At 46.9% G+C, this 14,521-nt stretch overlaps 1 protein-coding gene across 2 annotated transcripts in view; it reads left to right on the top strand.

Annotated features, from left to right (window-relative positions):
* The first annotated feature begins 4,205 nt into the window (after positions 1 to 4,205).
* Positions 4,206 to 14,521, top strand: part of CAMSAP1 (calmodulin regulated spectrin associated protein 1) — a 491,735-nt gene continuing 481,419 nt past the window's right edge. Inside the window, exons 1-2 of one of the 2 annotated variants that reach the window (XM_078641882.1) lie at positions 4,206 to 4,862; positions 9,485 to 9,647. In XM_078641882.1, coding sequence (XP_078498008.1) covers positions 9,485 to 9,647 — 163 coding nt within the window. In that variant the 5' untranslated portion in view covers positions 4,206 to 4,862. The remainder of the gene's footprint in view (positions 4,863 to 9,484; positions 9,648 to 14,521) is intronic. The other variant, XM_078641883.1, reaches the window with a different exon arrangement.

Here is a 14,521-nt window from a genome sequence, read left to right as displayed (position 1 = left end):
CCTTCCTCATCGAATCAGAAAAACTCGATGTCCTGTTTCTCACAGAAACGTGGACTCGGGAGGACTGTGAGGTTGAGTTGGGCCTAGCCTGTCCCTCAGGCTATAAAATCAGTCACACCCCACGCCCACTCAATCGAGGAGGGGGAATCGGGTTCATTTATAGAGACTCGCTGACCCTTTCCCAGCTAAAGATTCGAGAAGTACCGGGATTTGAACTGATGGGTTTCACAGTCAAACAGCAGGAGCTGATACTTTGCTCGGGTGTCCTATGCTACCGTCCCCCGGGACCGGCACCTTCCATATCACTCCTCATTGACCTGATCTACGAACTCTCTAGCTCCCACTCCAAGTTATTGATTCTTGGTGATTTTAATCTGTGGGCAGGCGGTTCACTGGACAATGCATTCTCTTCCCTTAGTCAAGCATGCACGGATATCAATCTGGAACAGTTGGTGAATGCCTCCACGCATCAGAAGGGTCATATTCTGGACTTAGTATTTGCGGATCCACTATGGGTATCATTAGATGATATTAAGTGCCAGTTCTGGACAGACCACTTTCTGATTACGTTCTCTCTTTGTTCAGAAGACCATATCTCACGAAAGGCTGGACTATCTCTAGCCAAGCTAGAGAGACCTTGGTCCCGAATTCTTAAAACCTCTCCACTGCCGAACATCTTAGGTAAGGACTTTAAGCTTGGCAACACAGCTGAAGAGAGTTATACTCTCTTCTGCCAGTCCGTATCGAGCTCGCTGGATAAGTTTGCACCCCTTCAGAAGTCACGAGGGAGGGTGAATCGAGCTAGCCCTTGGTACAAGAGCGAATTACGCCAGCTTAAACTTGACTGTAAACGCGCAGAAAGGGCCTGGGGGAAACAGTACTTAGACTCGGGGAAAACTGTATTCAGGTCCGCTATACAAAAATACAAGGCTCAGATCAAGATGGCCAAAGTGACCTATCTTGAATCTACCTTGAATCAGGCCCCTAACAAGGCACAGGCCCTCTTTAAAATCGTCAGGGACCTTGCCCACCCTACGTGTGTGGCTAGCGCCGTCCCCTCATCGCAAGCTCTCTGTGACTCACTTGCTGATGCCTTCGAGGAGAAAACCCGTAAAATCCTGGAGGGTTTGCAGGACCCAGTTAAGTCCACTACTGGTCTGGGAGCTCCGGAGGAGGTGGCCAGTCGACCCCTGCAGAGGGCTGCTCACCTCTGTTTGGAAGCTCCGGCCACGCCTTCCAGTCGACCCCGACCAGAGGACCAGGCCCTCAGCCTGGGAGCTCCGGCGATTGAGGCCAGTCGACCCCAGCTGAGTAGCCTCTCCCCTCCCTCCTTGGACCCGGCCCTCAGCCTGGGAGCTCCGGCGATTGAGGCCAGTCGACCCCAGCTGAGTAGCCTCTCCCCTCCCTCCTTGGACCCGGCCCTCAGCCTGGGAGCTCCGGCGATTGTGGCCAGTCGACCCCAGCTGAGTAGCTTTTCCCCTCCCTCCTTGGACCCGGCCCTCAGCCTGGGAGCTCCGGCGATTGCGGCCAGTCGACCCCAGCTGAGTAGCTTTCCCCTTCCCTCCTTGGAGGAGTTTGGCAGCCTTGCCCTTACGATTTCATCCGGCTCGCCTCTTGATCCTCTTCCTCCAAAACTCTGGAAGGTGTTTCAGGAGGATCTCTTCCAGCCCTTGCATTCCATCTGTTGCCAGTCGTTTGAAACAGGGACGGTACCGGGCTGCTGGAAGAAGGCAGTGGTATCTCCGCTCTTAAAAAAACCTACGCTTGACCCTGTTTGCCTTTCCAACTACCGACCAATCTCCCTGCTTCCTTTTCCAGTTAAAATCATGGAAAAATTGGTTACCCGCACTCTGTCCGGCTTCTTAGAAGGGAACACCTGGCTGGACGAGACGCAATTCGGTTTTCGCCCAGCTCATGGGACGGAATCCGCGTTGGTGACCGTGTTAGACAATCTGCGGGCGCGAGTCGACAGTGGTCGGGCAGCCTTTTTGGTGCTGCTCGACATGTCGGCCGCGTTCGACACGGTCAGCCATCCTACCTTGATTTCGAGGCTGGAAGAGTGCGGGGTCAAAGATAAGGCCAGGGACTGGTTAATCTCCTATCTGGACAACCGTCAGCAACGGGTTTCGCTCCCCCCCTTCAGTTCAGAGGAGCGGAGAGTAGGACAAGGAGTACCTCAGGGCTCAGCCATCAGCCCTATACTCTTTAATATTTACCTCCGCCCTCTAGTCCAGCTCATCAAATCATTTGGGATCTCCGCATTTAACTATGCGGATGATACCCAGCTGGTCTTTTCACTGGAGGGACAGGATGCAGTCCCATTGGAGACCTTCCACCGGTGCATGCAGGCTACAGCGGAATGGCTCCGTTTGAACTCATTACAGTTCAATGGAACTAAGACAGAGGTCTTGTACTGCTCTAACGACCGAGTTCCCCGAGATCTCCCAGACGATTTTTGGCCCCCGTCATTTTCAGAGACGGTGTCAGCCGCACAATCGGCACGTAATCTGGGTGTCATTTTTGGGCCCAACCTGCAGCTGGATCTGCACGTAAATAAGACCACCTCAACGTGCATGATGTTGATCCGCATGCTGCGCAAGGTCTTACCCCTCCTCCCTGAGCAAGCCAGGCCCGAAGTAGTGCGAAGTACCATCCTAAGTCGACTCGACTATTGTAACGCACTACTTCTGGAGGCCCCGGTAACACTTCTGGGCAAGCTCCAAAGGGTGCAAAATATGGCTGCCAAACTCGCCCTCTCCCGCCCCTATTACAGCTCTGCCACGGCAGCGTTACAGGAACTCCACTGGTTGCCGGTCCATCTACGCGTTCGCTACAAAGCAGCGTGCATTGTGTTCAGGGCTATCCATGGCCTGGGCCCAATCCCTCTGCGGAGAATGTTTGCCTGGTACCTTCCATCCCGAGCCTTACGCTCCTCTTCATCCAGGCTACTAATAGTTCCGCGTTTCCAGAGAGTGAGGATGGGTGGCCGATCGTTCAGAGTAGCGGCGGCCAAACTCTGGAACTCCCTGCCAATATCCCTGAGAAGTCTTGAGGATCTTTTAGCCTTTAGGAAGGCGCTGAAAACCTACCTCTTCCCTAGAACAGGCTAGGCTGCTGAATTTGCTGGATCATGGGTCGAAGCGCCAGGATGCCCTTGGTGGTGACAGGTTTGCGCTATACAAGTATACCACAATACAATGCGTGCTTTCACTTTCCGAGCAACCGGGACAATGGCGGCCGCTTCTTTCAACAGGTCTCGTATTTGCAAGAGTTTGAGCTACTGGCACTGTAAATGACAATGCCTTTTATTTATGTATTGATTAGCAAAACAGATAAATAATGCCATTTACAATACCAATAGCTTAAACCCTCACAAATGCGTGACCTATTGCATTGCAAATGTTTGTTATTAGTGCCATTCTAGCGACCATCGTTATAGGCACTTTTCTTCATTATTATTATATCTGATTGAAGAGCTTGTCGAGAGTCCCGTTCCGTTATTCATAAATGCGAAAAATAGAATTAATTTTAATCGCATTTTATTTATTGTGTTGTGAGATGCATTGGGAAAACTCTGACAGATATCAGGTTAAACCACCTCGTGAATTTTGGTTTTTTAAGTGTAGCACATAATTAGCTTTGCAACTTTTGAGATTATTATTTGTAAACATGTCAAAACTAGTGAAAGTTGAATGCACTACTTGCAAGGGTACTGGAGTGGAGTTACTTCCGGTAATTTCACTGCCTGTGATGCCATTGGTTCAAAAGTCATGTTGTGCCGCTTCCTGTAATGTGATCATTGATGCTTAATTAATGCTCTCTCATGACAATTTATTCTCTGAAATTTGAGATTTCTGAGAACCTAGGTGGGCAGGTGCAGGACATACCGGGTTATCATTTATGACATTCTTGGGAACATCCACCATGTATTTTTTTTTTGTGGCGAGAAATGAATTCCCTACTGAACTGCTTTGGAGCAAGATATAGTTCATTAAGGCAATCAACAACCTACCGTCGTTTATATATTTATTTTGAATGGTCCTAAAATTGAATTGTTCTGCTCCTTCATATACGTCAGTAGACTTGACGCGCATCACAGCGTAATTTCATAAACACCTTTTATTTTGTTTACGTTGCAGCAGCCGCCGGTGTTCCCGTGTGTGTTTCCTGCGCACTCCTCTCGCCCGGCTCTCCTCCCCGCCTCTGGGCCCGGTTCAAGTTGACAGTTGCCCCGGGAGTTTCTCCTCAGAGCACAGGCCGCGCCTGCGCACTTTAGGCCCGCTCCCTCCCCTCCCACCCCGCCGCCAACGGACTGGCAGCAGCCACCAGCTACAGCAGGAGGAGGAGGAGGAGGCGGCGGCAGGGACACACACACAGGCCGTCGAAACCGGGGGCTCGGCGCACGACAGGACGCCCGGAGAGACCGGCGGCCGACAGGCCGCACCCGCATCCCCGGCCTCGCGCCGGCGCCATGCCGCGCTGACACGCCGCTGGCCCGGCATCCCGGGAGCAGCCGCGGCCGGGGGCAGCCATTCATTCACGGAGGACCCGCAACTGATTCTGGCGTTTGGTGGATTGCATTTTGCTGACTATTTTTTTTCTTTTGTATATTTTTTTTATCTTTTTCATCGTACGGGTGTTATTTTTTCAACCTGGGATCGTGTTGCTTTTCGTTTTGTGACCGGGTGTCATGTAGGCCCCGGAGGCGGAGAGGAGAAGGAATACACCGGGGGAGAGACGCACATCGACAGCCTCCTCCCTAGCCCGGCGAGCGGAAGACGCCCCAAAGCTGACCTTGTCTATTTATTTATGTTTTGAATCCCCCCTCATCTGCCTCCCTGCTGCAGGAGGAGCCTTGAAAGGTGGGTTTGCCGGAGTCTCCCTCCCGTCTTGTATTGATGGTTTGCTTCTCGTGGTTATTGATCCCAGGCCTGTGGGAAGGGATGTTCTTTAAGCAACGTCATAGCTGGAACTGGGTTATAATGAATGACAAAGCCCTTCTTTTGGGGTTTCTTGTGGATCCCGTAAGACAGTGGGGCTGTACTGAATCCGTAGAGCCTGTAATACATGTAATATTGGAGTATTATACGTAGGATAACGACTGCCAAGGCAAGTAGTGACTTTACACTGGTATCTTTACTGGCCCTGGTTAATAGCCAAAGGCGACATCACACACTCAATTAGGGTCGACATTGGCCTTAAAAACTTAAGTGGTAGAAGGGAACGAGTCCCTCAATTATTGGTGGTATTCGTTCTCTAAGGACCAGAAGGTATAGGTAATTGAAGTTGAGGCAGTAATTGAGTTCCACGTAGGTGCCAGGGTAGTACATTGGCTGAGATAAGTAAGGTGAATCTAGGGTGATTGTATGCTCACAGTGAGAAGGACAGCATGATTCCAGCCTCTAGTATATTATGATAGACTAATGTATTGCGGTATAAAAGGGGGTGGTGAGGGACGGAGCATCGGAACCAATCAAACACACCCAGTCAAAAGATCTGGGTCTGATCCATCACCTTTCTTTAGCCCACTCTGCCACCCCAGTTCAGACATGGCTATATGCAAATCAGTCTGACCCTGTGCCTCATGGGAACAGTCCAGCCCGAACTGCCAAGCCATGCCTTCCCTAATGTATTGCAACAGTTGACTTCTTAGTTACCTCGGCTGAATTAATTGGCTAAGAATATTTTAGTTTGTAAAAGTAAAAAAGGGAGTTGGAAACAAGATGCCAAGCAAAAAAGAGCCAGTGGAGCATCTTTCTATTAAAGGTATACTTAGGTGGTGGGGGCAAAAGGCCTTTCATTGGGTCTACAAATGTGTAATAATTGGCAAGAATGCCTAAGTTGGTGGTGAAATTAAGGACTTACATTGGTCAATCAATCAGAACACTTGTAAAGTGCACTACTCACCCGTGGGGGTCTCAAGGCGCTGGGAGCGGGGGAGGGGGAGAGGGAGAGGGGGGGGGGAATGCTGCTACTGCTCGAATAGCCAGGTCCTGAGTAGTCTTCTGAAGGTAAGCAGGTCCTGGGTCATTGGTAGTATTTATCAGGTAATTAAGGACGTCTCGATGTAGTTTAGTTCCTGGGAAGGTTTGACCTGAGTACTAGCCGTGCTGGCTCTTAATTCTGAGGTCTAACCATCCATGCCTGGTCTTTCCCCCTCAGTTGAGCTATAGTTAACTTGCCTATAGAAATGTCACCTTTAAATCTAACTTGATACAGAAGTATTTGAAAGGCCATCACCTTTTCTACTCCGTTGCAACTTAATGGACTGAAAAAGAACCATGTCACGTTTCTTTCTACAAATGTGGCCCCATCCACCATCAGTTCATCATTGTTATAGCTTTTCACTTACAATATTAGATAAGATAAGAGAGGCTAGTATCTAGATACACTATCGACATGTAGTTTGCGTGCCAGGATGTTTTACATTAGGATTGAAAATGCAACCACAACAAACACCCACAAGAGCCCTTAGGACATGGGCTGAATGTAGCATACGCCTGCTCATAGTGTAATGCATGACTGGGTCAGCTATAAGGTGTCCGAGTATGCTCAGAATGTGGCTGATTCACATCTAATGTATGAATAGTATGCATGAACCGATAATTTTTGCTTCTCGGGAGTGGAAGAGTGTACTGTATGGCTTGTCCAGGTTGGTATTGCCCACGCACCTTCATAGACGAACAATATGAATGACCGGTTCATGTGTATGGTGCTCGTCTCGATCATCACTAAACTCCCCATAACTGATAAGAGATAAACAGTGCGAGTTGCATGTTCACATTTATGTTGCTCAGTCCTTTGCATGCATGAGCAATATTTATGACCAGTCCTGGCCTGTACTGCCAAGACCATGTAGGACATTTGCAGTATGTTTGACCAGTCCATGTTTGTGCTATGTGTATATATATATATATATATATCTTCTGCATCTGTACTGGCCAGGCCCTGAAGTGCATTAGTAATATGTATGAGCATTTTGCGTCAGTAGTGGCTAGGCCCTGAAATGCATAAGTAGTATATGTGACTATTCCATGTCAGTACTGGCCAGCCCTTGAAGTGAATCAGTAACGTAGATGACCATTTTACGTCGGTACTGGCCAGGCCCAGAAGTGCAGCAGTAGTATATATGACCATTCTGTGTCAGTAGTGGCCAAGCCCTGAAGTGTATCAGTAGTAGATAGGACCATTCCACGTCAGTCCTGGCCAAGCCCTGAAGTTCATCAGTTGTATATATGATCAGCCTTGTCTGTACTGGCCAAGCCCTGAAGTGCACCAGTAGTTTACATGACCATTCCACGTCAGTCCTACCCAGGCCCTAAAGTTCATGAGTAGTATGTTGAACCATTCCTCGTCAGTACTGTAATATAATGTAGACGTACTTGTAAAGCGCACTGATACTCCTGAGTGTCCTGGCACTGTACTCATACCGCTAGGGTACCCTTCCTGGTTTTTCCCCGTGAGATGTCCACTCCTGGGCATCCCCAGGGTGCAACCAGGCATCCCTAGCGCTGTAGGGGGCCGTTGTGGAGACTAAGCAAGCTATTGCCCAGAGTTGCAGCGTGGGACCCATGTTTAGAGTAGGCACCGAGGCGAGAAATCAGGTCCAAGGAATTATGAGCCCAAGATCCGCCAAGACCAGCCAAGGCAGGAATTGAACCCTGGTCCCGGGCCAGACCTCTGCATCAGGGTCTGCCGCTCTAACCATTGAGCCACACTTCTCCACTAACCCACTGCCCAGACCCAGTGGTGCATTCGGTGCATGCATGGCCAGTCCATGGCAGTACTAGCCAGAGGTGCGAGAGCACTATATATGACCATTCCACACCAGTATTATCAAGACCCAGTGGTACAGGAGCTTTACCTATCATCATTCCATCTCAGTAATGCCCCGATGTGCATGCATGACCAGGCAACGGCTACTGTCCAGAGCCAGAAAGGCATGAGCTGCATGTATCGCCAGTCCATGATGTCAATATTGTCCAGACCCAGTGGTCCATGAGCTCGCCCTATGATCCTTCCATGCCAGTAGTGCTCGGGCCCTAACTTGTATGAGCTGTATGTATGCCAATTCCATGTCAAATTTGACCAGACGATGAACAGTGTGTGTGACCAGTACACGTCAGACCTTGTACTGCGTGCAGAGTATGGGTTCAATCCTCGTCCGTACTGCCCAGGCCCTTTACTATGTGAACACCAAGTCTCTGCTGCCCATAGACACGCTGTAGAACATCAGCAGAAACTCTGGTGGCCTAGCGTGCGCCCGAGACCTTGTAGTGCTTCACAGTATGAATGACGGGTTCAGATTTGCCTTGTGCCTCCGAGCAGAAGCTGTGACTGCTTTACATCGATTCCGGCAACATTGGTAGAAAATGTGCCTCGTTTGCCCGTGGTACCTTACTTGAGGTGAACGACTTGCCAGTTGCTATAGGTAACACATGGACTGTCCTCATCCACAGTGGGCGCTGCGCTCTCTGTTCACTTCCGGTAGCCTCGTGTCTTATTTCACTAGCTCAGTGCCCAAGGATGGGCGGCACCCAAGGGCGGATGGCATTGTTTGCAAGTCAAAGAGTTCTTGTAGATGTGGCCAGCCTCCCCTTCATTCAGGACAGGGCTCTCCTGTCGCGGTGTACGCTGGCTTGCTTTCTCCCTGCATTAATATGTTATGTATAATGAGTTTGCTATGCACCGAACTGCAAATTGTTATTTTCAGACGTCTTCCCCGCCCCTTTATGGAGGCATCCCCTGTTCCGGCTCTTTCATATTCTTAATGCACAGCCCTTGGGGAAGCCCCTGGCGGCATTTCGTAGGTGTTTACACCGACACCCCCACCCCTCTCTTGCTAACTGTGATGATGCCTTCATTATAGGAGAAGTAGCATAGAGATACTGGTCTGTAATAATCACCTTTTTATCATGGGCGTTTTTTTATAGAGTTATTTATTGAAACGGGAGTGAACCTCGATTTCAAAAAAAGAATGATACCCAGTGTTTGACACTGCAAAGCATCAATGTGCGCACAAAGCTGCCTTGGTCTGGCCGTAAAGCGGCCGATTTATGACCCTTGAACATCCACAGTGGGCGGCGCTGCCAAGCAGCCCTTTCTCTGACAGTCGGAGGATGTTTTTGGAGTGCTGCGCGCTCTCGATCTCATTTCACAGGATGCTGAACACACGGGCAGCGGATCTTACAGCCCTGATTCCCTTCCTTGAAAGGGATTAAAGGCGAGGCAGGTGCGCTGTCGGGTTTAATAGCTGACACGTTTTTTAATCTCCCTCTTTATGCGGTGGGCTACATTTTAACTTCAAATGTAGGCCACAGTGTTGTCAGATATCGACGTGTAACCCCTGCACGGCCTTTGTGGAGTATGGTGATGTAGAACAAAATATGTCGAGGCCTTTTGTTGGAGCTGAAGTAGCATGCTGGGTGTAGCGGCGTTTCACGACTGTGCATCAGAGCTGATTTGTTAATTGCTTTTCTTTTAGATGGTGGACGTGGACTTGTGTGCTTCCGGCGAAAGCACGAGAAGAAACATGGATTCTCTGGCAGAATGCGCCGTGGAGATTGTCCCCTTGGAGTTGTATGACTCTTTCAGGGCCAAAATTGCAGCAAATTTGCAGTGGATCTGCGCTAAAGCCTATGGACTTGGTAAGGAGTCACCGGAAAACAGTCTTTGTTCTCGAGCACTTCATTCTTTCTGGTTGCAGATGCATTGGCCGTTCTTCACTCCAGTCATCTTGCATGTTTGAGAGCAACATTTTCGTCGATCGTTGCCCGATGACCCTTGGTAATGGTTAGAAAGTCTATTTATTTTAATTTTATTTAATTTCTTTTATAGCGCTGGAATCAATCCCGTAAGGGTATCTCCGCGCTTTGCCAGCTAAGAATCATCAGATAGTGTGACATGAGAGGTTAAAAGGACAGAAATGATTCTTGATAAAGAAGGGTCTTTAATGTCTTAGTAATGCTTTGCAATTATCCTCTGCTTTGAAATGTTTGCTGTGCGATTTAGCACAGGGAAGGCGTAACACAACACCTGAATCATTAACCTACAAGAATACTTGCTCAGATTTCGGTTATTGCTACATGTGAATTACAGTCCACAAAATACCTTCGCTGCATGGGCAGCCCACACCCTTATTGCAAGTAGTGAATTATAAGCTGCAAAGTTACTGTATGAGCAGCAGCATATGTGGGATCATTACATGAACACGAGAGGCCGCATTTCCTTCTTGCAAATGTCAGTAATAAAATAAGTTAATACATGAGCAGCAAGTGTCTAGTGTTGCTATGGCTGATTTAAAATCTGTGAAGCCACTGATTGATTATTATACGCAATTTTCATTCTGGCTTTCCAAATGACTTATTAGGCAGCGTTGATCTCAGTTATTGTTGAGGGTTGATTATTCCCTAAGCAATTATTGTATGAACACGTTTTATTTGTTGGTAAGGGTGGATTATATATAACCCATGGATTGAATGTCCAGCAGTTTCCTTGAGCATTTTTAATGGAATATTATAACCTAAAAAATAACTGCATGTCAGGCAAAGCTTTTCATTATTTGTGGAAATGACCTGTATGTAAGCTACAGATTGCTAAAAGACAAGCAGAGGCCTTAGTTATTGTAAAGGTGGGTTATAACTTCCTAAATTATTGCATGGCCCGAATAGGGCCATATTATTGATGACGGTTGAGTATAACCAACTTATTGTCATGGGGCAACCTAAGAAAATAAATACTGCATTGCCACTGGAGGTAGGGTGACCGGAATTTTAAAGCCAAAAACCGGGACATTTCACACAAATAGACGAAGGACTACACTTTTACATCAGAATGAGAGCGCTCCTCAGCAGAGAATTACAGAACAGGCAGTAAGAACATACATAAAATTAAATTTTTAAACCCAGTAGCTTGCCTGTTAATTAAATTGCTTTCTTGAAACAATTGCTAATTATCCCTGCTTTGTAAAACATAAAAAACAACTCCCACCGTTTTCAGTCGACCCTCTTTAAAAACGGGGACATGAGCTACATTTCTTGAAATTTGCTGGGACAGCTGGTTAAAAACTGGGACCGTCATGGCAAAACGGGGACGCCTGGTCACCCTAACTGGAGGGCTTCATTATTGTGACATGTGAGTTGCAGCCTCCTAAGCTGCAGATAGTTTCTCACGTACCATTTTTGGGCCTCTGCAACAGTGGCTGCAGTTTTCTTACAGTTGAATTAAAAATCCTGCACCGTTAACTGCATTGGTCCTCAATCCTTAGTTATTGCTTCACATGATTTAGAAGCTGCTAAACTACATTGAGCTGTAGTTAATCTACAAAATTACTTGCTGAGGCCAAATTTATTGCTTCATGTGAGTTCCAGTATATTAAATTACTACATGGCTGGTAGAACCCTTGGACTTTGCTACTGGTGAGTTATACTCGAAGACCTTCCTCAGTTGCATGTCAAAATTAGGCCATCACTACTGCTATATGTTAAATGTTAACTATGAAATTACTTTAGTGCATAAGCAACAGACGTCTTTGTTATTTCTACTTGTGAAATGTGCCTTATTTTGCTGCATGTAGTCCCTACATGTTTGCTAGATATGACATATTTCGTCTTAAATCATCGTAGAGCAGGGGAGTGCTTAGTTATTGCAATGCGTAAATGAGAACTTACAAAATGTAATTCCTGCGTGAGCAGCTGCGGCACTTGTTATTGCTTCACCAGCCGTTTTTTATTGGTAGATGGACCAAGCCATTGACAAGCTGTCAGTTTGTGCTGTTGTCACCGAAGCTGCAGAGTCGCCATATCCTGGTGATTAATTTATTCTAATTTAATATTTTCCCAAAGATGAAAATAAAGATGTTTACTTCACTGACATCTTGAGCAAAGCCAGCAGGATTCACGTTGCTTGGCATATTGGCACTTGAAGTTGTGTGACGTCGTTGATGGTTGGCATTCTGTTCTTTAAAGATGTGCACACACCCTTGGATTGGATCGAGTTTCCAGTTAGCAGTCATTGAGAAGGGATTTGTGTGAATGCATGTGAGTGAGGTTTTGTATTTTGAATTAATGCCACCTGTTGGTTTGGCTGATGCCGACGGAATGCAGCTTTAGATTAGTCGTTTGACAAGTACAGCAACCACAATGCCATCAGTTGGTTTTTCAGTTGTTGGTAAACCAGAGAGAGACAACACTGAGTTTTCAGGGAAATCTGTGAGAGATGGAAAATGCCTTCATAAAATAAGTGCATTTTGGGATGAATATAAATGTAATTGATAGACCCGACAACTGATTTGAATTTGATTTTGCTGCATTGATCAATTTTAACTTGTTTAACGAGATTTTATTTTCATTGTGTTTTTGTCGGACCACTTTAAAAACATTTAAAAAAAACACACACACTTTAACTTATTCTTTTATTTACCAAAAACAGATTACATGGTTATTTAAAGAAATGTATGCATTAGGTTAAGATGCCAAGGATTTCTTTTGTTTACTGCTTCAGTAAGCTTGGAATCTGGGTTTGTAGGCCTGATCCTGAGATAAATTGTCAGATTGAAGAAGTTTGTGGTAATTTGAACAAAGGAGTAGAGGCTGTGCACAGCAGCTTCGAAGATAGAAGAGTGGGCCTATTCAACTTTAAGACATGTATGCTACAGTACATAGCTTTGGCTATGCAGTTGGTAGTTTGTAGTAAAAAGGGAAGGTCTGTAACTTAAAGTAGTTGGAGAATTGTGGGGGTGGAGGGTTCTCAGTATAAGTTATGTTATGATAACTTATATAGCGCACGATTACCCTGAGGTGTCCTGGCGCTTGTTACCTTTACAAATACACAAATACCAACAGAAGGCGTGAGGAAAGCGAGGAGGTGTGAAAGTCTGCACCAAACTATTTGTCAAACAGCCAAGTCTTCAGGCCCTTCCTGAAAGATGTTAGATCAGTAGACTGTCTGAGATAAACGGGAAGGTCATTCCAAGCCTTCGTTGCCCCTAGAACGAAGCTTCTACCTCCCCAAGTGGCCTTTTTGATGACTGGCACGGTAGACAACTTGGCTCTAGAAGAGCGGAGATTCCTTTAAGGTGCATACCATGTCAATTGTTTTATTAGGAATTCTGGTCCGGTACCATGAAGAGCCTTATAGACCGTACACAGTGCCTTGAAACAAACCCTGTTTCTCACGGTAAGCCAATTACGTTTTTTTATACCTCCGGAAATTGAGGCGAACATTGGTGTACCAGTGAGCAGCCTAGCTGCAGCATTTTGCAACATCTGGAGCTTATTCATAAAACGTTCCTGGATGTTTAAATAAAGGCCGTTGCAGTAGTCAAGCTTTGATAAAACCAGAGCCGTAACTACGGTCTGTTGACTACCTGACGGCAAATAGGGCAGAATATTTTTTATTGTTTTAATAACAAATGCTGCTTTTGATGAAACTGCGTTAATTTGGTCTCCAAAGTTGAGTTTATCGTCCATAATTACACCCAGGTTCTTGGCCTTCTTCTTAGGTGTAGGAAGAGAGCCCATCGATGGTGGCCACCAGTTGGGCGTCCAAAAGTGATGGTCATTACCAAATAAAATCACCTCTGTCTTATCAGAGTTCAAGTTTAAACAGTTGTCCCCCATCCATTTGCCTACTGCTTCCATGCAGTCCTGAAAACGTCTCTCAGTCCCAAGTTCCTGTCCAGTTATGAGAGACACCACAATTTGGGTGTCATCAGCATAGGTTGTGAGATCAAAACCAGTAATGAGTGGAGCCAAAGACGAGACGTATACGTTAAATAACGTCGGACTAAGCGAGGACCCCTGTGGGACCCCGGAAGGCAGCACAAATGGTTTCGATTGGTAATCACCTAGAGGCACCACCTGAACTTGGTCTGAGAGGAACGATTGAAGGAGTTTCCACGCTTTATTTTGGACCCCACAAGTCATTAGCCGGTCCATCAAAAGGTCGTGATGGACCGTATCAAAGGCCGCGGACAAATCCAGCAGGACAAGGGCCGCTTTGCCACCCCTGTCCATGGTCTTCCTGATTTCCTCAGTCTTTTTAAAGAGGGCTGACTACATGCTATGTCCCTCTCTGAAGCCGTATTGTGTGGGATCCAGGACATTGGTCTCACGAAGAAAAGCACTCAGCTGTATGTTGATGGCCTTCTCTATCAGTTTTGCTGGCAGAGGAAGACGCAATATAGGACGAAAACTGTTTGGGTCTTTAGGATCAAGATTGGATTTTTTTCGGAGGGGTAAAACCGAAGCCACCTTCCAAGGTTTAGGAAATTGACCAGTTCCCAACATCATATTGAAGATAGATGTGAGAACACGTGAATTAGGCCAAGCGCCAAGCTGAGCCACTGCCACTGGGCAGGGATCGTCCGGGGAGCCTGATCGAGCGGCCAACAGTAATTTATAAGTGGTTTCCACCGATAAGGGGGTAAACTCATCCAGTGAAGGGCATAGGGTAGAGGATGAATTCAAGACCTCCCTACCACTGAGACCACCAACCCATTGAGAAAATAGTCTCAACTTTA

The sequence above is a fragment of the Lissotriton helveticus genome, chromosome 5_1 (genome assembly GCF_964261635.1).
Source record: "Lissotriton helveticus chromosome 5_1, aLisHel1.1, whole genome shotgun sequence".
Taxonomy (NCBI): domain Eukaryota; kingdom Metazoa; phylum Chordata; class Amphibia; order Caudata; family Salamandridae; genus Lissotriton; species Lissotriton helveticus.
This window is presented reverse-complemented; position numbering and strand designations above follow the sequence as displayed.